The 26,441-nt window shown below is 57.9% G+C and overlaps 2 protein-coding genes across 2 annotated transcripts in view; both read left to right on the top strand.

The window, feature by feature from the left end:
* LMTK2 (lemur tyrosine kinase 2) overlaps positions 1-22,366 on the top strand; it is a 58,076-nt gene extending 35,710 nt beyond the window's left edge. The window contains exons 7-14 of the mRNA XM_075565058.1: positions 2,951-3,084; positions 9,258-9,342; positions 10,030-10,151; positions 10,639-10,788; positions 13,643-16,493; positions 18,034-18,166; positions 18,316-18,534; positions 19,346-22,366. Of these exons, the coding sequence (XP_075421173.1) occupies positions 2,951-3,084; positions 9,258-9,342; positions 10,030-10,151; positions 10,639-10,788; positions 13,643-16,493; positions 18,034-18,166; positions 18,316-18,534; positions 19,346-19,374 (3,723 nt within the window). The 3' untranslated portion in view covers positions 19,375-22,366. The remainder of the gene's footprint in view (positions 1-2,950; positions 3,085-9,257; positions 9,343-10,029; positions 10,152-10,638; positions 10,789-13,642; positions 16,494-18,033; positions 18,167-18,315; positions 18,535-19,345) is intronic.
* A 2,156-nt stretch (positions 22,367-24,522) lies between these two features.
* Positions 24,523-25,538, top strand: BHLHA15 (basic helix-loop-helix family member a15). The gene has a single exon (XM_075528570.1). It carries the CDS (start codon positions 24,523-24,525, stop codon positions 25,057-25,059), a length of 537 nt encoding a protein of 178 aa, XP_075384685.1. The 3' UTR covers positions 25,060-25,538.
* The last annotated feature ends 903 nt before the right edge of the window (positions 25,539-26,441 follow it).

Below are 26,441 nucleotides of genomic sequence, written 5' to 3'. Positions count from 1 at the left end.
GCCCTTGCAGCTGTCCTGATCTTTGGGCCTGCTTTCTGCTGCCCGCAGCCAGTGAGCCCTCAGGGCACAGGCTGACACATTTGGCTGCTCAGACCCTCCAGCCTCTACACCAGTCAGCTTCCATAGCGACGCACAGCCCTGGGCGGCCTACGTGGCAGCTGAGCTCTGTTGTACAGGGTCTCTGGGAGTCGGACCCCCCCCCCCCCCAGCAGCAATGGGTTTCTTTTTGTCGGGATGGTGGTGGTTTTCTGTCCGAGACATCTGACAAGGCCCTGATGACCCTTCTAGAACATGGAGCAAACCCGGGACTACTCAGTGCATCCGCAGTCATCCAGGAGAGAGAGCCCTGGTGGTACAGAGGGTTATGTGTTGACTGCTAATCACAAGGTCAGCAGTTCGAAGCCACTACGTGCTCTGAGGGAGAAAGATGAGGCCGTCTGCTGTCTGTAAAGAATTACAGTCTCAGAAACCCACAAAGGCAGTTCTACTTTTCCTATAGGGCAGCAGTTCTCAACCTGTGGGTCACGACCCCTTTGGGGGTTGAACAACCCTTTCATAGGGTCGACCGATTCATAACAGTAACAAAATTATAGATATGAAGTAGCAATGAAAATAGTGTTATGGTTGGGGGGTCACCACAACATGAGGAACTCTATTAAAGGGTCCAAGCATTAGGAAGGTTGAGAACCACTGCTCTAGGGTCACTGTGAGTCAGCATTGACTCATTGGCCATTTGTACTGGCCCGCCTCCCCAATAGCAGGAGCCCTTTCATTGTCTAGCCACGCCAGAAGCTGATGAACTTAGATTCTAAAGTAAGACCTCCTTCTCTGTATTACATGTTACCTTCTGGTGAAACCTGGAGAGTGAGATGTTTCAGGGAGAAGATATTTTAAAAACAATGAGCGGTAACGAATGTACTTCAGATAATACTGAAAAATACCTGTACGTCACTTGAAAGGAGGCTGCACCGCTTGCCAACAGCAGCTACTGTTTGTTTTGAAAATGGGCCAGGCGGCACCCGGTCATCTTACTTCATGTAAGAGCAATTGTTTCCTTAAATGGATATTGACATAAAGGAGTTAAAAAAGGCCAAACCAAGCCCATTGCCATCAAGTCAATTCTGATGCAGTGGCCGTCTAGGACAGAGTAGAACTGTCCCCAAGGGGCTTCCAAGGCTGTACGTTTTGGCAAAGCAAGCTGATTGATTCATCTGTCTTCAAAGCGATGAGTGAGTGGCCTTTTAGGTAGCAGCGAGTGCTTAACCACTGTGCCACCAGGACTCCCCAGAGAGAGTTAGGCACATGAATTTGAGTTGCCATTTCATTGATAATAAAAATCGACTTCGGCTGTTTTTTTTCAAATGACCGGATACAGGTCAAATGGTCATTCCTACAAGGATCACTGAGATGGAGAGAGAGATGCAGGTGCTGGGAGGGGGCCCAGGGGGTATCTGACAAAGTGCTCAGTGTGAGAAATGAGCATGCTTCTAAAGCAGCGGTTCTCAACCTGTGGGTTGTGACCCCTTTAGGGGTCGAACGACCTTTTCACAGGGGTCGCCCGATTCATAACAGTAGCAAAATTACAATTATGAAGTAGCAACGAAAATCATTTTATGGTTGGGGGTCACTCCCACACGAGGAACTGTATGAAAGGGTCGCAGCGTGAGGAAGGCTGAGAACCACTGCTCTAAGGAATGTTGTGCTTCAACGTGTTATTAGAGAAGGCTCTCTTGAATAACAATGGCAAGTATTGTTTAGTGGGTTCAGGAAATTTTCCTTCCTCAGGAAGTGCTGTCCTGACTCAGTTTTAAAAAGACACGGTTCTTGGCTCCCTGTCTAAATTTCATTCACCATAGCTGAAAGGCGGCGCCATGGTGGCACACTGGGCCAAGTGCTCACCGGCAGTCTGGTTCCCCTCGGGTGACAGACCTGGAAACCCTGCGGAGCAGTCCGACTGCCCTCCCTACAAGGCCGCTAGGGGCTGGTGTGCTTTGGATTCTGAGGACAGAAACCTCTGATTCTCAATGAATCGCATCCCATTGAAATGCGGCCAGTGGGATACAGGCAGTTTTTCCCTCCTCAACAGTGGATTCCCCGAAACGGAGCTTGTGCTGGGCAGCCAAGCAGGGGTGGCCAGGCTGTACCGTGCACACTGTGAGTTGGAAGGATGCCTGGTAGTGCAGCGCTCAGCTACCAGCCAGAAGCTTTGCAATTTGAGCCCACCAGCCACCCTGTGGGGCAAAGCTGAGGCAGCCTGCGTCCGACAGCCTCGGGATCCCTGGTGGGCAGTGCTGGAAACACTGGCCCTGCGGGCTCGCTCCCAGTGGGGATGGACTTGACCGCAGGGGTGACAGTGTCTTGATGGATCTGCTTTTTCCTGCTCAGGCTGTGACCCTTCAAGTAGGCGGTTGAACGTCTCTGACTTTCTTTGCACAGAGGTGTCCGGGCAGCAGTGGACCCAGGGAGAAGCACCAGCACTGAGAGGCCTTTTCCTCCTCTCCTTCTTGCTTTCCGACCCCTCCCCGCCCGGCCCTGTGCCCCCCCCCCTCTGTCTCCCCAGTGCCTTGGTGGTGCTCTGTGGTGCCCCTCGACGGCACAGTCACGAGCGAGTTTCCCTGGGACCCTCCTGAGGCAGAGTTCCCCGTACTCTCTGCACATGTCCCAGCCACCCCCAATTCTAGAGTTCTGCACCGGAAGGCCTCGGTGGTCTTGCCCTGTGCCGCCAGGTGACACAGCATTGGGCGGGGGCAACCAGGATGGGTGGCCTGGAGAGGGGAGAGCGTCTCACTAGGGCACCTTTGTTTCTTGTCAGCTTTGCAACGTGGCCCAGCTGAGGTTCTTTGTCACTTGGAGCCCGTCGGTGGAATAGGGGCTGTGGGCAGAGGCACACGTGTGCTGCCCCTTCCCTCGGGCAGGCAGAGTCTGAAACTAAAACTGCCCCCCTTTGCAGGGCGACTTGAAAGCTTACCTGCGCAACGAGCAAGAGCACGTGCGAGGGGACTCGCAGACCATGCTGCTGCAGAGGATGGCCTGCGAGATCGCCGCGGGGCTTGCCGCCATGCACAAGCTGAACTTCCTGCACAGGTAGGCGTCCACAGCTCCCCTCCTTCTCCACTGCTGACAGCAGCCTGTGCCTCCCGTGCCAGGCTGCTGCCATTTGGGAACACCTTGTCTTCCTACCATGCTACTGTGCTCCAGTCCCCTGGGCTGCGATGGGTTTCCTGAATCCCAAACTCCCTATGTTTCTCAGAGTTGGTGGGCAGAAGACCACCCCACACCCCCCAACACACACCCTTTAAAAAGTTGATAGACGTAACAAGGAGCTGGTGGCATAGTGGTTGCATGTTTGGCTGCCGACCATGATGTCGGCATTTGCTTCAAGGGACAGAGATGAGACCCTCCTCCCATGAAGATGAGTCATGGAAACCCCCAGCAGCAGTTCTGCCCTGGCGTGAAGGTCAGAGTCAGAGCACTGGACTCAGATGGCAGTGGGTTTGGTTTGAGACAGAACAAGCCACACAGCACTCAACCGTTTCTACAAGGACCCTCGGTGACATCGATGACATCCACGTGCACCCTCTCAATGCCTATGTTGGGCTTCTGAAGGCACTGAGAGTTAAAGCGCTGAGCTGCGGACCCCTACATGGGCACTTCCAGCCCCCCCAGGGCCTCCAAGGGAGAAAGAAGTGGCTGTGTGCTTCCAAAGAGCTGGAGGCTTTGGAAGTGGGGTCAGGCAGTTCCCTCCGAGTCTGAATGGATTCGCGAGAAATGGGGTTCTGTGGGGCATTAGGCTTCTGTTGATTGCTGGCTGTCACCGAGCCCACCAGTCCAGGTCTGCGAGAGAAGGGGGTGTGCAGCTGTTTGGATTCCATCATCTCCTGTAAGGGCCTCAGCCAGAGCCCTGCTCCTGTCCAGGTAGTGTTGGGGTCCACCTGTGGAGGGTGTGAGCGGTACAGTGATGGACAGGTCAGGTTTCAGTGCCAGTTGACTGGCTCTCTGTGTGTGCCCACATCCTCTTGTTGAGACAATGAAAGGCTCCCTGTCCTGCCTCGGAGCAGGGGGAGGGACATGCACACCCACAGGAGTTTCTGCTGATTCGTCTCTGCCCTGGGGAGCGGGGCTCAGGAGGGCATGGGTGCTGTTTTAGCTCTGTCCCAGACTTTCACGTCTGCTTGCTTCACCCCCTTCTGACCTGGAAAGCAGCACCTGCACCTGCATGGCGGGGGACTGGCTGGGTGCTGTGGGCAACGTTGGTGTGCGAGCAAATCAGCGCGGTCCCTTGCTGGCTTACAGTGAGAAGCAGCTGGCTGTGTTTCCCGGGGCGGGGAGGGCTGGAGGAGGAGCATGCACTGGGGTGTGGAAGAATGCACTCCCACCGTTCAGGGAGAGGGAGAAGGTAAATTATTAATATTGTTCTTAGAGGTCTTTATCTTGTTTGACTTTCTATAATGGATAAACCATTCTGATAGCAGCCTTTTCAAAGGACCTGAAAGGTTAGGGGCTTCTTAAGCCCTGAGGCAGACTCCCCAAACAAGACAGTCGATTGTCTTAAAGTGGAGCGCTCCGGCCTGTCACTTTTAAACCCTTGCTGCCAGGCGTCGTAGGTAGAGTGGATTGCTGCCTGGTGCGCCCCAATGAGGAAGTTGGCGATGCCGGCAGGTGGAGCATTAGGAAAGAGGATCTTAGCCCAGTCGGCTTCATAAAGCCCTCAAAGGCCGCTGGCAAGTGCGTTGAGAGGCCAAGAGCCCTTTAGTGCGTGTACTTTGAAAACTCGCCAAGGTGTCAGAGGCAATGTGATTGTCTGTGAGTTTCTTTGGGTTGAACCTGGTGCGGAATCTGGTGAACTTTAGAGGAAACACATGGCTGGTGATAAGTCACGAGGTCCAGATCATATGCAGGTGCAGAAATCAAGAATCAAGCGGACGTTCTTGTAAGCAAAGCAGGTTGGGCTTCTCTGTGGCTGGTCTGGAGGAGACCTGGTGGTGTAGCAGACCCCGATGCGCTACTAGCCACAAGGTCAGCAGTTCAAAACCGCCTGCCGCTCCGCTTGAGAAAGATGAGGCTTTCTCCTACTTTGGAGTTAGTGTCTTTGAAGCCCACAGGGGCAGTGCAACCCCGCCCTGTAGAGTCACCATGATTCAGAATTGACTCGATGGCAGTGAGTTTGACTTGGTTTCGGTGGTTGGTATATCTCATACTTTGCTGATCAGCTACTTCAGGCCCAAACTGGCCCGCGCAGCCCACGCCTCTGCAGACCTCTGTCGCTCTCCCACGGTGTCAGCAGCGTGGAAGCAAGGCCTCGCCGTGTTCCGCGTGGTGAAGGTCCCACGGTGCAGGGGCCCATCCAGAAGTCTCTTCATGGTGTTCAGCGACCTCACTCAGAGCCCTCCTGTTCCGGTGTCTCAGTCCCCCACCCCCTTCCTTTCTCACCTGTGTTTACAATTGTTGACCACTGGTCTGATTAGGTGATTTCTAGAAGGTGTCCGGGACTGGCTGCTGGTTCTCATTCATTCCTGAGCCAGTCTGTTGGTTCATGACAACGTGGTCTCCAGGACTGGTTTCCATTCAGCTTTGAAGAAGCTTTCAGGGTACGCGTCTCCAGAGCCCTTCATTGTCTTAAAACCCAAGTTCTAGAGGTGCAGCACACATGCCGGCCACCACTGTACGCTGGTGTGGAGCCCTGTCCTGTCAGCCAGGCCAGCTGCTGATTCCAGACGTGGTCACTGCAAGGCTCCCCTGGCCCTGCACTGACGTCAGGCTGTCTGTGGGCTCTGTGACTACGTCCTCATGCAACTGCAACCTCCAACCAGGACCCCTGGGCTCAGTCTGGGAAGAGGCCCGGATCAGAAAGCCCCCTCTACTGCCTTCTCTCCAGGCACAGCACCCAGCTGACTGTCCTCAGTGCTGTGTGCAGTTCTCCACCCCTGTCCAGCTAAGTCAGAGCTAGGCAGTGAGCCCCATGAAGGCCCTGCTGTCCCCACTATCCAGCTCCAGGCACCCCTGGGAACTGAGTGAGGACAGTGCCCCTCCTTTGTCACCAGCCCTTGGATCCCAGTCCCCCTGTGGTGGCCACGTTCCAGCCGAGGACATGGTCTGTGTGTGTCCACAGCCTGTGGTGCCTGGGCTACAGTTGGCTAGCAGGGAGTGAATAGGGTTGCTCTCCTAGTCAGAGCTGACCAGTGAGCAGGCCGCCTCGGCCTCGGGTGAGGCTCTGCCAGAGCTCTGTGGGTCCAGTTTCCACTTGGGCCTCTTTGAGCGAACGCCCGTCTTAAGGGCTGCTCGGCTGCATCTCTTCCGAGCCCAGCAGTGGTTTGGTGTTTTTTTCCACCTTCCAGGCTGCCAAAGGCTACCTGGTGTGAGGCAGGGAAGAGACGGGAGGGAACGTGGGTCACTCACTTTACCATGTAAGCAGGTAAGCCACGTCACCTAACTCTCCCGTGAAATGGGATTCTCTCTACCCCGAAGCCTGCTGTCCAGATTAAGTGAGGTGGTGTGTACCAAGCCCCTGGGGGACTGTCCAGTAGCTGTAGCTCAGCACCCACAGGCGGCTCTCGGGTTTGCTCAGGGTGGTGTGGGGAGCAAGGAGCCCGCCCAGGGCGCCCTGCCTACGTGGGCAGAGCAGAACCTTGTGCTGCTGGCATAAACAGATGGAGTCATTGTGAAAATGGCTCAGCCACGTGGAGCTGTCACCTTCCCAGGGTAGATGGACAGCCATCCTAACATGGACTTGGGTCAGGCAGTTCCCTGAGAATCTGCGCCCTGACCTATTTATACTCCAGGTGGTGCTTGGGTGACACCATCACAGCTCCTGCGTCCCACCTCCTGTGTCTCTGAGCACCACCCATCCACAGCCTTGAGCCCCGTGCTGCTGCCAGCAGCTGCGGGGAGGGCTGCACAGGCTGAGGGGCTATGGAGAGGGGGACGCGCCCCGTGCGTGCTGCAGCAGAGTGGTGGCCTACCAGGGCACCCTCGCGGCCCATGCAGCCTGGTCACTCGACCTGTTTGACGGCTTGTGAGGAGCCTGCCCCAGGCATGTTTGCACTTCCTGACCTGACGGGCACATTGACGTCAAGAGTCAGCCTTGTTGTTCAGAAGCTACACCCTATGTCGTGCTGATCATCAGTGGCTCTTGCTGGTGGTGTGTGTGTGTGTGTGTGTGTGTGTGTGTGTGTGTTGCCTTTTCACCAGCTTGGAACGGAGTGATGTCATTCCCTGGAGTGTGGGAGGCCCATTCATGTTTCTCAGACATTTCACTGTACTTTGTGTTCACCCTGCATCTGCCATGAGATGCACGGCCTTCCCGTGCATTCGTAGACTCGCCCAAAGTCACAGTCAGTTCTGGGTTGTGGAGCCAGTGCTTGCCGGCAGGCCTGTGTGAGGCGCAGGCATGTCAGGAAGCCCCAGGCGCCCGGTTTCCCGCCTCGTTACCTCTCCTTTCCAGGTACCAGAAGCACAGCTCCTGCCCTGAAAGCGCCGTGGGCTGGAGGGCTCCTCAGAGGAGGCCATTCCCAGGTCACTTCCTGTCTGAGCCTCACATTGGCTGTATCCAAGGCCCCACTGAGTGTCCGAGAGAAGCTGCTCCATGGAGTGGCCCAGGTGCCAGGTGGCCAGAAAAGACCCTGGGGATCAGGGGTGGAGCGGGTGTTAGAGGTACTCCTACTTCTCTGTGCCTCCGCCATCTCTCTCTGCCCTGTAAGTGGGAGCCCCACCTCCGAGGGCCATGGTGGGAATGGAAAGAGCTGTGGGGTGGGGTGCATGACGAGCGTGCCTGGGCGACCCTGCCCCATGTGCAGTCGCAGGGGGTAGGGAGTGGCGCTGCGAGCGCAGAGCTGCCGGTCCATGTAACTGGTGCTCCACCGGACTCAGCGTGGCCTCCCCAAAACCACCACTGACTGGAAGCCCACCAGACCCACGGGCCCTGGTCAACTGCCTGATTGGAAGCCCCTCACGTCTCTTCTGTGGTGCTTCCACCAAAGCCAGGGAGAACATTCGGAGTGTTGATAGTGCGGCTTCTTAAATGATCCTGGTGTTGAGGATCTGAGACTTGGTCAGCCTTGATTTTCCGCAGCTGTAAAACAGACACCTTGTGACTGGCATGTCCAACACTGTGGTTGGTGCTTTCAGAAGCGAGGCATTTGGTCATGTGCTCTCAGTACCATCGAGTCGATGCCGTCTCAGCAACCCTGCAGAACTGCCCTGTGCATTTGTGGGACCGCCTCTCTTTATGGCATGGGAAAGCCCGGTCTTGCTCCCCCTCAGGGGCTAGTGGTTTCCAACACACAGCCTCGCGGATCACAGCCAACACATAGCACTGCGCTCCAGAGCTCCAATTTGGGGCCTACGATCATGTAAAGACACGCACTCACAAGGTTGAGCTAGAGAAACCCTGTTTGGGAGGACGACTGATACCTGACTCGAGCTTCATTCAGTGGTTCTTTTCTCCTGAGAAGTGAAGAGACTAAAGACCAGACCCCAAAGGTCATCTGAGACCTGTATTGGAAGTTCCCTTACACAAAGTAGTTTTTCTTTGTTGAATGATATCTTTTTGGAAAAAAAATTCTTCCTTATACTGAATAATGTGTTTTCAAAACCCCAAACTCCAAACTCTCTGCCATCAAGTGCTGACTCAGTACCCCCTGTGGCCACCTGAGGCTGTGACTGTCTGTGGACGTTGGAAGCCCCATCCGTCCTCCTGGGAGCCGCTGGTGGTTTCCAGCTGCAGACCCCACCCCACCCCACCCGTGGGGCTCCTTGCAGTTTGTCCCACGTCAGTCTCAGCAGACTTGTCTTTGCCCCCTTGTAGAGGGGTGCAGTGGGTACTAACCACGAGGTCAGCAGTGGAACTCCGTGGCCCCTGTGTGTTCCCGAAAGATTTACCGGGGGCAGCTCTGCTATAGAGTTGTTATGAGTTGGAATTGACTTGGTGGCAGAGAGCTTGTTGTTTTGTTTTTTGGAGTTCCGGTGGTAAGGTGGAATTTGGAGGAGGTGCACGTAATGTGGAAAGGGCCTGATGATGGAGTTTACTCATCTCAAAGTGGGGACGGTCTAAATTTGGGGTACGTACTGTTGTACCTGTTCACCTGAAAATACATGAGCTCTAGTCCGTTACTGGAGCCTCACAAGTTGTGTTGTCTCCTGAATGTGGCCCTGTCTGGGGGTCACCGGAGTGGGGCAGACAGTGCCCTCTCAGAAGGAGAATGCAGCGAAGCAAGGGACGTTCTCCGGGTTCTCACACGCTCGCACCCTCTCTGTTGCAGCGACTTAGCCCTGCGGAACTGTTTCCTGACCTCTGACTTGAATGTAAAAGTGGGGGACTATGGCATCGGGTTCAGCAGGTACAAGGTAAGTGGGTCCTGGGGAGCGGCCCCTCCCTCTGGCTCACTGTCACTGCCTTGGTGCTGCTGTGTGGGAGAAGGGCGGGGCCACAGCCAGGTGCCTTCCTGGAGAGGGCTCCCTTCCCGGCATTCTGGCGGTGACGGGGCGGCACCCCGAGTACTGTTGGGACTGAGAGACCCAGTGCCCCTCAGCATGAGCCCATGGGGGCCGCCCTTGTCACCTCGAGCGCCGCACCGTGCGTGTTAAGCAATATCTGGGCTCTGGTTCTGTCAACTTGGGACCTAGGTCTTACACTTCTTGTCATAAGTCTACCAGGGAAGGAGGACCATTGAGAACTGGGTGGGCATGGAAAAAGGCTGCTGTCTGGCTCCACTTTCCAAATATTGCCCCCTCACAGGCCCATAAGGGACAGGGGCTTGGCTATTTCCAAGTTCTTGGTCTGTACCTCAGACACGGAGTCCCTTCATTTCCAGGAAAGGCCACCTGGAGGTCATGGCTCGGAGCAGCCGTGGTACCCTGAGGCTTCTGGGAAACCCTCCCCTCCTCCTCCCAGGAAACGCTCTTCAGACCCACTTTCCCCCTTCCTGATAGTGTGTTTTTTATGTGGATTCTGAGAATCGCCGGGAATTCACTCACTGCGTTCACCAAAAGTGTGGCCCTGCTCAGAATCTCCTGTGCCTCTCCATCCCCCAGGAGGACTACATTGAAACCGACGACAAGAAAGTGTTCCCTCTCCGGTGGACTGCCCCTGAGTTAGTCACGAGCTTCCAGGACAGACTGCTGACTGCAGACCAAACAAAATACAGCAACATCTGGTATGTGCTGGCTGCCTGGTCATGTCTCTGGAGCTTTACGTAGCCACGTCCCACCGCGCTTGCATTTCCCGGAGAGCTTCCTTGGTGGGAGGTGGACGGCACTGGACCGAGAGTAGGAGAGAGGCTGACACCGCTGCAGCGGTCGCCAGGACAGCAGATTGGATCTGCGGGGTTTGGTTTCGCTTTCTCTCGTAGGACGGTACCTGTCATCTCTGACTCTCACTAGTTTGCCATGGCCAAAACTCAGAACCATGTGCAGTCTGAAGGGTGGCCTGGCCTGGCTTTGCCCTGGGTCCTCCTGGAGATGGCTCTTTGCCGCTCTTGATGGTCACTCTGTCATCAAGTTTGACGGCTCTTTTTTCACGCTGAAGAACCTCATCCTATTCCGTCAGCCGTTCCCGAAATGACCAGTGACCCTGCAGACCCACAACGTGGGTGTGAGGCGCTTGACCTCTACCAGGAGGCAACCCTTCCCTTGTTCCCACAGGTCCCTGGGCGTGACGCTCTGGGAGCTCTTCGACAACGCTGCCCAACCCTACGCACACCTGTCCAACGGCGAGGTCCTCAGCCAAGTCATCCGATGGCGGGAAACCAAGCTGCCGCAGCCCCGGCTTGAGCAGCGCTACTCCGACCGATGGTGGGTGGCTCTGTGCCAGGTGTCCCAGGCGTCCATGCGTCTCCCGCTTTTAATTCATGATAGGAGAAGCACTCGCCTTGTGCTCTTATTCATGACTGTTGTTTTTAATCGTTTTATTGGGGGCTCATACAATTCTTACCACAATCCATAGGTACATCAATTGTGTAAAGCGCATTTGTACATTCATTGCCCTCATCATTCTCAAAACATTTGCTCTCCACCCAAGCCCCTGGCATCAGGTCCTCATTTTTCCCCCATCCCTCCCCACTCGCCCCTCCCTCATGAACCCTTGATAATTTATAAATTATTATTTTGTCACATCACACTGTCCAACATCTCCCTTCACCCACTTTTCTGTTGTCCGTCCCCCAGGGAGGAGGTCACATGTAGATCCTTATAATCGGTTCCCCCTTTTCAACCCACCATCCCTCCACCTTCCCGATATTGCCACTCTCACCACTGGGCCTGAAGGGATCATCTGCCCAGGATTCCCTGTGTTTTCAGTTTCTATCTGTACCGGTGTATATCCTCTGGTCTAGCCAGACTTGTAAGGTAGAATTGGGATTATGATTGGGGAGAGGGGGAGAAAGCATTTAGAACTAGAGGAAAGTTATATGTTTCATCGTTGCTACATCACACCCTGACTGGCCAGTCTCCTTCCTGCAACCCTCTGTAAAGGTCTACCTGTGGGCTTTGGGTTTCCACCCCACACTCCCCCTCATTCATACTGCTATGATTTTTTGTTCTGATGATGCCTGATACCTGATCTGTTCAGCACCTCGTGATCGCACAGGCTGGTGTGCTTCTTCCATGCGGGCTTTGTTGCTTATGAGCTAGATGGCCGCTTCTTTACCTTCAAGGCTTTAAGACCCCAGATGCTATATATTTTGATAGCCGGGCACCATCAGCTTTCTTCACCACATTTGCTTATGCACCCATTTGTCTTCAGCGATTGTGTCGGGAAGGTGTGCATCGTGAAATGCCAATTTAATAGAACAAAGTGTACTTGCATTGAGTAAGTGCTTGAGTGGAGGCCCAATGTCCATCTGCTGCCTTACTACTAAACCTATAAATAGATGCATGTAGATCTATCCTATATAAATATATTTACATATGTACATGCCTGTATTTAGACCTCTATAAATACCCTTTTGTCCCTATTTCTTTCCTCTATTTCCTTTTACTTTCCTCTTGTCCCACTATTATGCTCAGCCTTCATTTGGGTTTCAGTAATTTTTCTCGGTTATATTGCCCTTGCTGAATCCCTACCAGGCCTCCCTCTTACACCCTCCTTGCCACTAATTTTGGATCACTTGTTGCTCCCTTGCCCCTGGGTTGGTCAACACCACCTCCTTTCCCCACCTCCCTCTCTCCCATGTCCCCCAGAACCATCGGTCCGTTGGTTTCTCCTCCAGACTGTTCATGCAGCCTGTCTTATCTAGATAGACCTGCGGAGCTAATAATCACCAAAAAACAAGGCAGAGCAAGACAAAGCAACAAAAGAGAACACAGCGATGACAACAGAAAAGAAAACCAATGACCCAGAAAAGAATAAATTAATTTGAAAAAGAAAAACACTTTTAAATCTTAAAAAGAGAAAAACCTGTACATAGATCAAGGTCTGATTTTTGACCTCTAGGTATGTCCTCCAGTCATGACTAGTTTTTTAATCTACGTATGTTTTATTGTTATTGTTTTTGAGGGGGATATTTTTTTAATGAGCAAGAACATGTTGTATTTTGAAATACAAGTGATTTTGTTTCAGACAATAAGAAAAAATTTTATCAAGATTAATAAGAAAAAGATTTCCAGTTTATTTTTTTTTTCTCTAATGGCACTGCTTAAGAGGGGGCTTCTGAAAATTTGTGGGAAATTCTTCCATTTTCCCATCAGCTTCTTGAAGTCCCCTCATCCAAGTGATCTCTGAGACCCTATGTCCCCCACTGTGCCCTAGAGAAGAGGGCAGGGCTGCCCCGTGGGTTTCCAAGGCGGGGAGTCTGGATGGAAGCAGATTGCTCCCGTGGAGCAGCTCGTAGGCTCGACCTGCTTGTCTATTCGTAGTTCAGTGTTTAACCCTCGGCACCACCAGGACTCCTTGAGCCAGTCTACATAGAATTAAAATTACAATCTGTAAATTGTCAATCAGAACAAACATGCCTGCTGGTCATCTCTGTTGATATTTGCAAAACAGGCTTGCTGTACGTCTCTCTGGACCGCGGCCAGCCCGCCATGTGTCCGGCTCTTGTGCCCCTGAAGCGCGTCAGCCTGTGTTCAGACGCTGCTCAACCTCGCAGGTTGCTAGGACTGTGTTTATCCCAGAATAACTCGGCGTATAAAATACTCTGTTTTGAAGTCGTCTGTTCTCCATGCAACTGACAGCTACCCTTTAAGAACATGACCGTGATCCCTAACCAGCCCTTCCAGGACTCAGCTTCTGGCCGCCTTTTCCCCTGGACTGCCCTCTCTGCCTGTTTCCCTCCCGCCTAGTCCTCTCACGATGCTACAAAGGTTAGGGTGCTACTATAGGGGGAGCAGTTAGAGACTCGTCAAAGTTGTGACCACTCGCAAAATCAGACGCAAGTAGACCCAGGCCTATGAAGCCGGCGCGTGGCTGACCGAGCAGACCCCGTAGGCTGCGCAGGCTGGGTCCAGTGGGTCAGCCAGTGACAGTGAAACACCTTGAAAGCGGAAAACCCTTCTGGGGCCCGCGTGATAGCCCTGCCTCCGCCTCCCACGGTGCCGTCCCTCGAGCTGAGGCCTGCGCTCTGTGATGCGGGTGGTGGAGGTGTTGACGAGGGGTTGCCCAGACACAGCCTCTCCCGTCAGTAGGTTAACTCCTCTCCCGTTCCCTCAGGTATGAAGTTCTTCAGTTCTGCTGGCAGCCCCCAGACCGGCGGCCGGCCGCCGAGGATGTGCACCGACTGCTGACCTACCTGCGGATGCAGAGCCAGCGGGACTTGGAGGTGGACTTTGAGCAGCAGTGGAACGCGCTGAAGCCCAACACGAGCAGCCGGGACATGTCCAGCAGTGCTGCCTTCCCGATTCTTGACCACTTTGCCAGGGACCGGCTGGGCCGGGAGATGGAAGAGGTCCTCACGGTGACCGAAACGAGCCGGGGCCTCAGCTTTGAGTACGTGTGGGAGGCGGCGAAGCAGGGCCCTGTTGATGATGGGCGTGGCCAGGCCCCCCCAGATGAGGCCTTGTCCTACACCAGCATCTTCTTCCCGGTGGAGGTTTTTGAGAGCGGCAAGCAGGTCGGGAGCGGCCAGAACTCCCCCCTCAGAGTGCCTGGGGTGCTCCCGGTGTTCGACGCCCACAACCTCTCGGTGGGGAGTGACTACTACATCCAGCTGGAGGAGAAGAGCAGCGGCCACCCGGAGCTGGACTGCCCGCTGACCCTGCTCCCCGCCGAGAGGGCCACTGAGGCTGCGGCGCCCGGGGTGGCCCTCGGGAGCCTGGAGTTGGAGGAGTCGAGCACGGAGGAGGACTTCTTCCAGCCCAGCCTGGAGCCCCGGGAGGCCAGCCTCCCCGAGGACCTCCATGGCGCCAGTGCCCCCGACAGCCCTTTCAGCAGCCTCTTCAGCGACCTGGACAAGCCCGAGGAGCTGTCCAGTCACCCGAAAATATTTGACCTGATGGAACTCAATGGGGTCCAGGCCGACTTCAAGCCCACTGCCTTCCATGTAGGTGAGGGGCAGCCCAGTGAGGCTGGCACGCCCTGCCTTTCCGAGAGAGAGAAGCCCCGGGGGCTGTTCGACTGTGAACCCCTCTGCTTATCCGAAGATCTCGCTTCTCTGAGCTCTCGAGAATTGTCAGAGAATTTCCTGTTTCTCCGAGAGAAGAGCCTCCTGAAAGACCCTGTCCCTGCCAAAGAGCGCCCAGAAGACCTGCAGGCGGAGCTCAGGAACGCCGGCTTCCTCGAAGCCGCCCCAGGGAATGCGCGCTGGGCCTCTCTGGATGCTGAGCTGAGGTTAGCCGCAGACCCCCTCAGCCTGCCTCCGCCACAGGAAGGGGTCAGGACCCGGGGCGCAGAGCTGGCAGGTCACAGTGCCAGCACCCCCAGGCCATCTCCCCCGGAAGCGCAGGTGCCTTCTACCTCACCCGCAAGGGCAGAGACACCCAGCAGCCCACCTCCCAGTACCCTCCTGAGGCCGGGGAAAGCCTCACCCACGGGCTCAGCTGCCAGTGCCCGTGATGGGGCGCTCTGTCAAGAACTGAACCCCAACTGTGGGCCTGTCCCTGTGGAAATGACCTTGACCGATGCCCACATTCAGAGCACGGGTGACGGCCCACAGGATTGCCCCCGCCTCAGCGAGGAGACCGTGAGACTTGCCAGAGGTGACTCCGGTGGTATGGATGGGCTCTGTGGAGGGAAGGCAGACCCAGGTTGTAGCCCCCCAGGCCTGGGCCAAAACTTTCGGATCCCACTGCTTCCGGAAGCCACCCCCAGTGGTGTTCTTCTGGATCGACGTGGAGAGGCTGTGGAAACACTTGGTCAGCTGACTTATAAGGACTCCCCACAGGAAGTGGGCTTGGTGTCCGCCCTGTCCTCGGACTCCACCAGCCAGGACAGCCTCCTAGAGGACAGCTTCTCCACTCCCATCCCAACGTCAGAGCCCTCAGCAGAGACCCCCGACTCCCTGGACTCCCTGGGCCCCCCCACACCCCCACAGCTCCTGCCCCCAGACAAGCCTGCCGACAGCGGGTACGAGACCGAGAACCTGGAGTCTCCAGAGTGGACCCTGCACCCCGCCCCGGACAGTGCCACCGCCGAGAGCCCCGCTGAGGGGGACGGCGACAGTCAGGGGGTACCACCACCCAACCCCGTCATCATCATCTCAGGTGCCCCGGACGGCCCCGCGCAGACCTCCACGCCCGGCTCCCAGAGCTCCTATCGAGACTCGGCCTACTTCTCCGACAACGACTCTGAACCCGAGAAGAAGTCCGAAGAGGTCCCTGGGACATCAGGGGCAGCCTCGGGGCCCTTGCCCGAGCCCAGCCCCCCAGAGAACAGCAGTGCTGCTGAGTACCCTTGTCTGGAAGCCACAGAGAGCCACCCTGGTCCCAGCCAGCTACCGCCAGCCCTGCACGACTCCAGCCTCCAGGAGCCGAGAGAGCCGTTGGCACTGGAGCAGACTGGTGTTGGCGCCCAGCTGCCTTCTCCCGAGGCCGAGGCCACTGGCAGCCCCTGGAGTCTGCTGAGCTGTGAGCTCAGCAGCATCGAGGAGCTGGAGCCCCAGGAAGCCCAGCCCTGCTCCCTCACGTCCACCGGGACCAACACAAACGAGCTGCTGGCCTACACAAGTGCCACCCTGCACCCGGGCGGCCCCACAGAGCTGCTGGGGGACAAGGAGGGCCCCAAGCTGAAGGAGCCAGACATCGAGGGCAAGTACCTGGGCAAGCTTGGCGTGGCGGGCCTTCTGGACCTCTCTGAGGACGGCGTGGACGCCGACGAGGAGGACGAGAACAGCGAGGACTCGGACGACGAGCTGCGGGCCTTCAGCCTGCACAGCCTCAGCTCTGAGTCAGAGGACGAGGCCGAACAGCCCGTGCCCATCGTCATCAGCAGCAGCGAGGATAGCCGGCACCTGCGGAGCTTGCTGAAGCCGCCGGCACCCCCGCCCCCACCCCCCGGCCAGGCCCAGAGCCAGGGGAAGAAGGCTGTGACGTTCTTCGACGACGTCACCGTCTATCTGTTTGATCAGGTACCTGCTCTCCCCCATGGCACATCCCGCTAGGGGTCTAGGCACCTGAGCAGTGAGTAGCCTGTGGGCTGCTCACTGCCTCTGCCAGGCAGCTGGTGGTGAAGAAGCAACAGGGTGAGGAGCGTGGTGAGCTGCATGGCCAGGGCTGAGCTGAAATGCCCCTTGCTCAGGGAGGTGAGCAGGAAGGAGAAGTGGAGGGACGTGTCCCGGGTGCCTGTCCCCAGCCTGCTGAGGTGGGTGACCTATGCACCATGCCCTCTAGTCTCCAGGAACCGTGAGGTGGGGTTACATAGGCCACGCCCCTGCGTCCTGGGAGAGGAGGCCCACCCTGTGCGTAAGAGGCTCTCTTTCCAAGCTGCCTGTCATCCAGTGGATTTGGACTCAGCGGCCCTGTAGGGCAGAGTGGAGCTAACTGCCCCTGTTGTGGTCTCTGAGGCTGTGACTCTTTCCAGAAGCAGAAAGCCTCATCTTTTTCACACCAGCTGCTGCCCCTGCTGTGTCGTTAGCAGCCTGGTGCACCAGCACTTCACCATCAGGGCGTCTCTGGTTGAAAGCTGGGTCGCAATGAGCCGGAGCTGATGCCAGAGCCCCTGACAGTAAGCAGCAGCATCGGTAACCTAGTTTGGGTGTGACATTTACGGACCCACCACCCCAGAACCCTACCGCCTGCCCCTCATTGGCACGTCCACCCCACCCCTAACTCCTGCCCATCACGCATGTGTTCTCGACCCGAAGGGTTCTCCCTTTCCAACCGGATCTGCCTTTTCCAACGGGATTGACACTGGCTCCTTCGGGATTCCGAGAGATCGTTTCTTGTGTCCCTGGCCCATCCCTCCTGATTGCCGGGGGTGGTATTCCTCAGAAAGAAGGGAATCACAGGACCATCCCCCCTTTCTGTCCTTCCACCGTGAGGACATGCATGTCCCCACTCCCCGGCCCCTCTGTCCATTTCTGACACCAGCCGTTCCTGCAGCACCGCTCCCCTGGCCCCTGCCACCCAGAGGAGTCAGGACATTGCCCTTCAGACTGACCCAGAGGTAGATGCCTGCGCCACACTGGGTTCTGACCTACTGGCTGCAGGTTTCGATTGTCCTGCGAGCTCCGCACTGGGGTACCGGCTGGGCTCTCAGGGCCTGTAGCAGCAGCCTGCTGGCTCCCACTGTTGTTTAGGGCTGACTGACCCCTGGCCCCACCTGCAGGCAGAATGTCGTTAGAGCAAGAGGGACCACATGGAGAGGGGCCACCTGCAGGCCTGCAAGGACGCCACAGGGCGGGAGACCCAGCAGACTCCCACCTCCACCCTTGGAGTCTGGGTGGCTTTCACCAGCAAGGGAACCCCTGGAGCTCCCATGTCCATGTTCCGTGTCCATGTTGGGGGTATCCCCCAGGTGTGGTGCGCTGCTCCCCACCTTTGGGAGTGGGCTCTGTGCCCCAGCCCAGCTCCACTGCGTCTTTCCACACCACCTCCCTCGCTGGGCCGGCAGAGGCGCTGCCTCCACAAGCAGACATTTGCTGACAGGAGGATCTGTGTGGCTTTCAGGAGACCCCGACAAAGGAGCTGGGGCCTGGGGGAGGAGCCTTGCACGACCCCTCGCTGAGCAGCCCCGCACCTCCCTCAGGCTCTCCCTACCTGAGCAGGTGCATCAACTCGGAAAGCTCCACTGACGAAGAAGGTACCCCCCTCTCACTGCGGGGCAAGGGGAGTCGGGAAAGCGGGCCTGATGGGTGAATGGTGGCTGATTGCCCTGAGGACGGAGGGACTTGCCTGCTCCGTCCACCTCGGCCCAGGGTCACAGGACTGCGCCTCGCTTGCCGATTTCAGGTGGCGGCTTCGAATGGGATGACGACTTCTCCCTGGACCCTTTCACGGCTGCCAAGCCTGCCCTGCAGACGGCCAAGTACTTCTCCCCTCCCCCGCCGCCCCGCAGCCTGGAGCCCAGCTGGCCGCCTGCCACGCCCTACTCCAGGTTCTCTATCTCCCCGGCCAGCCTCGCCAGCTTCTCCCTCACGCACCTCACAGACTCGGACATGGAGCAAGGAGGTGAGGGGCTGGGCGGGTGCTGGTGGCCCCAGCTGGGTGGGTGGGGAGTCCCCTCATGTGCTGACCCAATGCAGCTGGAGCATGTCTACGGCAGGCATCCACTCCAAGAGCTCGTTACCATGGTGAGCGTTGCCTGTGCCTTGCCGGTGGGTGAGGGTGACTGGCAGCCACCCAGGGGCCGCCCCACTCTCCCTTTGGCCCCTTCGTTCTCTGGGGCAGACCCTTCCAGGCTGCTGGCTTTGGCTCCTCCAAAAGGCCAAGGCTGTGTCCTTAGGATCCCTGCCTTGTGCCTGGGAGGGGCCCAGACCCACCTGGCTCTTCCCCAGCAGTGCAGCCAGCCCAGCCATTGGGCCCCGGGAGACGCCCCATGGGGCTGGGCGGCATTTACCGGGCAGGAGCGCATTTGAAGTCCTATCATCTGAGCACGTGGGCCCTTTTTGTCCTGCCGCCCGGCTGAGAGATAAGCCCTAATAGGTGTACTTTTCAAATTGGAAGTGCATGGGGCACATGACCAGCGTGAATTCTCAGGAGCTGGTGTTTGTGTTTGTTCCATACGGTGTTTGCCCAGATTAGGGAGAGGCCAGGCTTGTAGGGAGCGGGCGGACGTGGGAGTTCAAACATGTGTCTGGACGGGGTGCCTGACAGGTGTTACTTGTGAAGGAAGAAAAGTGGCCCGGGCAGGTGCTGCTGCCTGTTTTAGGGCTGCGCAGCCTCTGCTCATTCCCCCGGCTGCCGCCGCCGCAGCGCATTTTCAAGGTCCCTGTCACAGCTCTGCCCCTGCCCCTGCCCCCTCCCCCTCTCTCCTCCACAGGAAGCAGCGAAGATGGAGAGAAAGATTAAGTGGGTGCCAATTGTGCCCTCAGAGCCGAGTCCCTGAGCTGCCAGCCTGAGCCTGGACATCCACTCGGCCCCTATGGAGACGAGGCTGCGAGAACAAACCAGGCGGTGTGTGGCAGCCGGGCAGTGCGTGCTGGCACCTGGGTGCATGTGCACACCCTCTGCACCACCCTCGAGCGTGGCCGGCTGTGCTGTCTCTTGGGCCGTGTGTCCTGTCCTGTCACCCTGCACCATGCCACGGAGGGTGCCATCGTGAGCCGTGTTCATCATCACTGACAAAATCATCAATTGCTTCTGTGATTGCCCTGTGGGCAGCTGTCCCGAGAGAACCTTAAATTATTGCAGGAACTGAGCCGGGCACGCTGGGGCCACTCACTCGCCTGATTCTCTTTCTCGGTCCTGGCGTCTGTTTGCTCTGCATGGTCCTTGCAAAGCTTTCAGCTCCAGTGTCTCTTTCACAAACGGTCCTGGTGGTGCGAACGTTCTCATAGGAAGTACCTTTGAGGGTCAGAAAGCACCAAGCACCCTGTCTCACGGATGAATCAGACCAGTCTGTTTCTTCTCCACCGTTCCCACAGCGAGAGACCCTTCCCTAACGTTGGTCATTAGGGCAGGGGTGTGCCCAGAGCTGGACTGTCAGGTTCCTGTCGCTGCAGCTTCTGCCAAGCACGTCCGCTGAGCCGTGGCCAGAGTGGCTCAGGACTTCTGCGTCTCATTCGAGGGGCGGATTCCTGTGTCGCGGGGGCGTCTGTGGACGTGCTTGCCGCTCTGGCTGTTCCTCGGCTCCTCGGGAAGCTCCCGGGAGGTCTTTGTCTCAAGCCCTCAGGGTGTTGAGGATGCGTGAACAGATCCTGTTTGTATCTTTCAGGCAGTGTTGACTTGAACTTTTCAGTAATCCCCAGAGCAGACTTACTCTCTTGTCACCACTCCAAGTTCAGCCAGGCGAGGCCGGTCTCGTTTTAATACGAGGCACACACCACCTCCTGTCAGGAACAAGGACACAGCCCAGGCGGCCAGCCCGACCCCCAGCCAGGACATGTGACCTGCGGGAGGCCATGGCTCTGGGCTGCTGGCCCCGGACCCACCCAAGCCCACCCACCACACCCTTCAGCCTGTCCTTCTAGCCGCCGCTTCAGGCGGGCTCTCCTCTCTCAGAGTTCGGACAGGGTGGGTTCTCAGATGCCCCGGCTGCCCCTGCCCCGGGCTGGCTCACCTGCCATCGGCACAGGGTGCGGAGGACACGGAGTGGTTTGGCCTCCAGCCTCCATTCACCTCCAGTTTGCTCCTCTGAGCGCTCACACTAGCAATAAAGTCCAGAGCAAGAGCATCCAGCAGGCTCGGCCCCAGGGACCCACCAGCGAGGGAGGACAAGGCCCAGAGAGACTGCCCGGGACACCCGGCAGCAACTTTGCCAAACTTGTCTGAATTCCGCTCTTCTCGTCCGAGACTTCGTGAGTTTCTGGGATTTTTATGTCTGGTGACCGACCAATCTTGGTTGACCTAAAGACGTGAAAGGCTATTGGTTACACTGATTTGTGAGTTTTTTGTGTTTGTGTGTTTTTGTTTTTTCATTAGAGATTTAAGGAGCTCCATTTTCGTGAGTAGCATCCAGCATTTCCATGGACTGGAGTGTCCATAGCCCGCCGGCCCGGGATAAAGTCCGCTGGCCCTGGGGGCTGTGCACTTTGCACTTCACACCGCGACTTCCTACTCCCATTCATTTCCCAGCCAAACCAGCCTCAAACTTGAGCTTCAGCGAAAGTTTTTCGGGTCCCCCCACCTCTTTTTAATTCTCTCACGATCTCATAATTAATTGCCAAAAAGTAAAGTGTGTTTTCTACGCTGACTGGGGGGGGTGGGTGTAGTAAATCTTATCCTACCATGGTGTTGCATGACGGGGGCAGTGTTTTATTGACAAAAAGCCCTCGAGGCCACGTGTTGTGAGCACGCTCAAGCAGCATGCAGCAGGACGTAAGCCGGGAGAGCGCCGCGCCCCAGCTCCAACACAGTTTGTGTATCACAAGCCCCTCCTTGCCGCCGGGGAGGTGGACACCCCTGGCCCAGAGTGGTCTCACCTGGACGTCCCAACATGAGTCCACCTTCACTCATTCTGGCCTTGGGGAGTGTGCATTCTCCCCTCTATGAAAGAGCAGCCAGAGTCCTCTTCCCCTTAGCTAGTTAACGTGTTTGATCATGAAGCCAGAAGAAGACTGAGTCAACCGCGCCCCAGCACCTCCTGTGGCATGGGCCATGTGTCCTGTGAAGAAGCCGACTGGCCAGCTCCCACCCGCCTTGCGGTAGACAGAAACTCAAGGCGGGGTCAGATCAAAAACAGATGGCCCCTGCTCTGCTCAGTTGCACCGGTGATCGATTCTCAACAGCACGCTCACCTCCAGAAAGTCTGCCTCGCTGTGGGGAAATGCCTTTCACAACCTCTGTCCCCTCTTCCATGGGTGTCTGTAGGGCTCGTGGCCTGTTGCTTGTGAGTGCTGGGGGCTCGGACGGATGGGAGACACCTCCCGTTGTCACACACTTCACTGCCCTCCAGAAATTCCAAGGGCCCACTCTCAGATGTTCTGTGCCAGCTGCCGCGGACTTGGGCGGACGTGATCACTCTGGGTCCAAATTGCAAAAACACTCTGCCGAAGTTGTGGGGTTGGCTCCAGTCTTGGCTGTCAGATAGGATCAAGGCCTGGGACATGGTGACAGTATTTTATTAGTGGTGGCCTGTCAGGACAGTGTGGACACAGGCTGTCTGCATCGGGTGCTTGGGCCCACACAGGGAGGCAGGTGGGACGGAGGCTGCTGTGCACCTGTTTTCAGACAAGGGGCTGTAGGAGCAGCCACACCCCCTGCCACAGCCCTCTGCAGCTCTGGCGAGATGCCAGTTCTCGAACCTTCCGTCCACAATGGTGTACATTTTTACATTGTAAGATTTTTACTATATATTGATGCATAGTGTGATTCAATAAATTGCTTGTAATTTAAGAATTATTTAATATTCAAAAATAAATATAGTTATATATTTATAAACTCTGGTGCTGGGTTCATTCTGCATTGTCTGGTCCTTCCCCAGGGCCCCAATCACCACCAGGCCCTTCTCAGGCAGAACCAAGGCCCCCCCCATGCTCCTGAAAATTAAAGAGTGTGTGTGTGTGCCCGTCCGTCAAAGCATTACCTGCTTGAAGCTTTTTTTTTCTTTCGTTCACGATGTTGATTTCTGAAACCTTCAATGGACCCAACTGCCAATGCTCTCCCGGGCCCAAGAGGCCTCTTGGGAACCCTAGCCGACTTCCCCCATCAAGCCTGTCTAGTCTTCTGGGAGTGGCTGCAAACAGGGCCTGAGGGGGTGGTTCCTGGCCACCTGCTCAGGCTCACCAACCTAAGTATCACCAAGTGGAGAAAAAGACAATCCAGATCCCAAGGTACCTTCAGTTGCCCTGGAAGTGGCAGCATCCCCTCCCCCACCGCCCCAACAAGTTTACCACCTGGTCTGGTCCTTTTTCCCCACCTGTGGACGATGGGAGCCACAGGCTAGCAGGTGGGAGGGAAGCCGTGTTGGCCCAGTTGGAGAAGGCTCATTCCCGGCCAGTGCACCTCATGCACAGCCCACACCTGCCTGCGGCTATGATGGTTGAACAGGTGTCAGCAGGGCTTCCAGATTCGGAGGGACTAAGAAGAAAGGCCTGGTGGTTATTTAAGAAAACCAGCTTTTCCAAAGCCTACAGATCACAGCAACCCCATTTACAGCGGGTCACGGCAACAATGGCTCAGCGATGGAGCAGGAAGGACGTGGCAGGCAGTGGTCACTCAAAGGAACTGTGTAGCAGACTTGTCATGGGTCTCAGGTCACTCCAGGGGGGTTGAGCCTGCTGCCAGGTGAGGGTGGTGAAGGGATGGAGATCAACTTGAGGCTAGGGTTGGATGGAGGATGAGGACAAGTATTTCCTAATGACCTGGACACTTCCTTGATCAGGTGCCACCCACATCTGATGGCCCTGCACCCACTGCAAAGGTGTGAGGGGGTCTGGGGCATACTGGCAGCCTGCACCCCACAGCCCTGGGTGTCGCAGGGTCCCCCTTAAATGCCAGAGGGCTGGGGGTGGTCTTGTCCCTTGATCAAAGCCAAGAGGCTCCAGCTGCTTCAAGACCTGGCGGGGCGGACGGTGCCTTACTGCAAAACGGCTTTTCCAGGAATTGCGCTCCGCGCTGCTTCTGCAGCCCTGGGCCAGGTGCGCGGCCGCCAGGGGCAGCCCAGGCTGTGCACCCCGGGATGGGTGCCGTAGCCTGGTTTGCCGTGGGGCGCCGGGTCTCCGGCTAGCGGCGGGGGAGGCCCTGCGCCGGAGCAGGGCTGGGGGCGGGGGGAGATGGGGAGAGAGCGGCTCCGGAACGCCAGGTGCCTCCGCCCCGCCCGCCCCGGCCCCGCCCCCGGCGTATTTACATGCGTCCGCGCCCCGCCCGGGGCGGCTAAAGCGACGTGTCCTTGTCCCCCGTGGGCAGCAAGTGCGTGCGGCTGCGGACCCGCAGGTACCCGAGGGGTGGGGGAGGGAGCGCCTGGGTCCGAGCGCCGCGGAGACCGCCCACGTGGCGGGATGGGGGCTGCGCAGCTACTGCTGACCTCTGACCTGCGACGGCTGCGGTCCCAGCGTGAGTGGGGTCGGGGGCGAGGCGGTGGGGGGGGGGAACGCGGAGCGGGGGGCGTCGCTGCCTGTCCACAGCCGCAGGAGCAGCAGGGCGTCATTGAAGACCCCTCCCAGGGCGTCGCTGCTGGTGCCCACTGGTGCCAGGATCACCTGAGCCCTGGAGGCACTTGGCCCCAGGGAGGTCCCTGGGGCCAGTGGACGCCACCCAGGGACAGAGGGGGCACAGCACACAGGGAAGGCTGCGGGGCAGTGCAGGGCAGCTCAGGGCTCAGTGCGTGCTGCGGGGGACCGGTCCCCTTGTCACTCGGGCGCAGCTGCCCTGTGCGGCGCCTAAAGAGAAGAGGAGGAGGGTGTCAGGGGGCTGCGGCTCTAGTGCCCCCGTGGGCGTCTATCCACCGCGTGCCCCCACCGTGACCACCGACCACGAGGACTGACCGAGCCCCGTGTTCTGCATTTCAGCTCCCAGAAACCCCCCCGAGCCCGCCTTCTCGGACAGCCCTCCGCAGCCATGAAGACCAAGAGCCGGGCCTCCGGGCGCCGGGGGTCCGCGCAGGGCGCTGAGGCCGCCGCCGCCAGTGAGCAGACGCCCGAGCGGCTCGCGCAGGGGCCCGCGCCGGAGCCTGGCCGGGGTCTGCGGAGCCGGGCGGCGCGGGCGGCCGCGGGGCCGCGGGCCGAAGCGGGGCGGCGGCGGCAGGGCCCGGGCGGCCGGCGGGAGAGCAGCGTGCAGCGGCGGCTGGAGAGCAACGAGCGCGAGCGGCAGCGCATGCACAAGCTCAACAACGCCTTCCAGGCGCTGCGCGAGGTCATCCCGCACGTGCGCGCCGACAAGAAGCTCTCCAAGATCGAGACGCTGACGCTGGCCAAGAACTACATCAAGTCCCTGACAGCCACCATCCTGACCATGTCCAGCGGCCGCCTGGCCAGCCTCGAGGGCCCAGGGCCCAAGCTCTACCAGCATTACCAGCAGGGGGCTGGCGAGTCCCCGCCAGAGGGCCACCTGCAGCGGTACTCCACGCAGATCCACAGCTTCCGAGAGGGGACCTAGGGCTGCCTGGGACACCAGCGGGCCAGCCTGCCCTGCCCAGCCCCTGTGGTCTGAGTCTCTGGGGTGGCTTGGTGCCCCTGAACCTGGGCTTAGTGGCCCGGGCTCCCCATCACTCAGGCACTTCCCAGGAGCTGAGAGCTGTTTCCTGCTCCGTGGGCGACAAGTTTGTGGCTACACTGGCCCCACCTGGCATCTGTGGACAGACCCTGGTCTTCACTCCTCCCCCTCCCGGGCAGGGACAGAGTCCAGGGAGTGGGAGATGACTTGTCCTATTTGTTGGCAGCTGGGACCCTCCGACCTGCATCGTTGGGCGGGACCGACCTGGATTTGGCCTTCTCACTGGGGTAAACTGAGGCCCAGAGCTGGCCAGGAGCAGCCTGAGACCACACGGAGTTCCTAGCAGAGCCCAGGCAGCTGGAGCTTTCTAGCTGAAGTTGAGGCGCTCAGACAGGAACTGTGAAAAGAAGGACCTAGGTTCATTCTAAGAGGGAACAGCCAGAAGAGGGGGAGGGGGCAGGGCCCTTTTTAGCTACCACGTGGTGGGCTCCCTGTGGGGTCCATGCAACCCAGGCCCACCTGTGGCCCTGGTACTGGGGGGGCGCTCAGAGGTGGGGCTGGAGGCAGGGCTGGCCACCCTTCCTGCTCATCTGTGGGGTGTGCTGGGCTGTCCCCATGTAGCAGCCTGGGAAGGATGGAGCTCCCCTCCGGTTACCTCTCAGGCCTATTCCTGGTCACATGGGGTCACAGCGACTGATGGAAGGCTCCTGGTGGCACAGCAGTTAAGCATCCAGGTACCCACGAAAAGGTCAGCAGTGTGACCGCAGCAGCCACCATCCAGGAGGAAAGGCGCTGGGCCAGTGCGGCTGTCCTGCAGGGCCGCTGTGAGTAGGGATGTCTCCACAACAGTGGGTTTGTTTTTCTTGGTTGGCCTGAGAGGATTTTAGGGTGTGCCCGGATCCTGGGGACAGTTGGGTCTCCCTCTCCCAACTCTCCAAGGCAGGGGGGGGGATAGGCAGCTTGACAGGTCCCCACAGCCTCAGGCCAAGCTTCCTCCTGCCGGGTGCTGACTTGGCAGGACTTCTTCTCTGCCCCCAGCACAGCCGGTGACAGTGACGGCCTGGCTGAAGGGAGGCGGGAGCTCAGGCCCATCCAACAGGGTGCTCTTGGTCTCAGCTGTGGCTCTCCAATCATGAGCGGCTCTGCTCCTCTTCTCTCCAACCCCTCCCCACCCCCGGTCAGGCCATCCCAGGCCTCAGTCTTCTGAGGGGGGCTTGAGAGGGTGGTCTCTTTCTGTCAGCAACACCCAGGTCCCGACCTCACCCCCAGACCACCCCTCAGCCAGCAGTCAGGGGAACTACCAGAATATAACCCCCCCACTGCCC

The sequence above is a fragment of the Tenrec ecaudatus genome, chromosome 12, assembly GCF_050624435.1.
Source record: "Tenrec ecaudatus isolate mTenEca1 chromosome 12, mTenEca1.hap1, whole genome shotgun sequence".
NCBI classification, from domain to species: Eukaryota; Metazoa; Chordata; class Mammalia; order Afrosoricida; family Tenrecidae; genus Tenrec; species Tenrec ecaudatus.
Note: the sequence above shows the minus strand (reverse complement) of the source record. Positions and strands in the feature narration are given on the sequence as shown.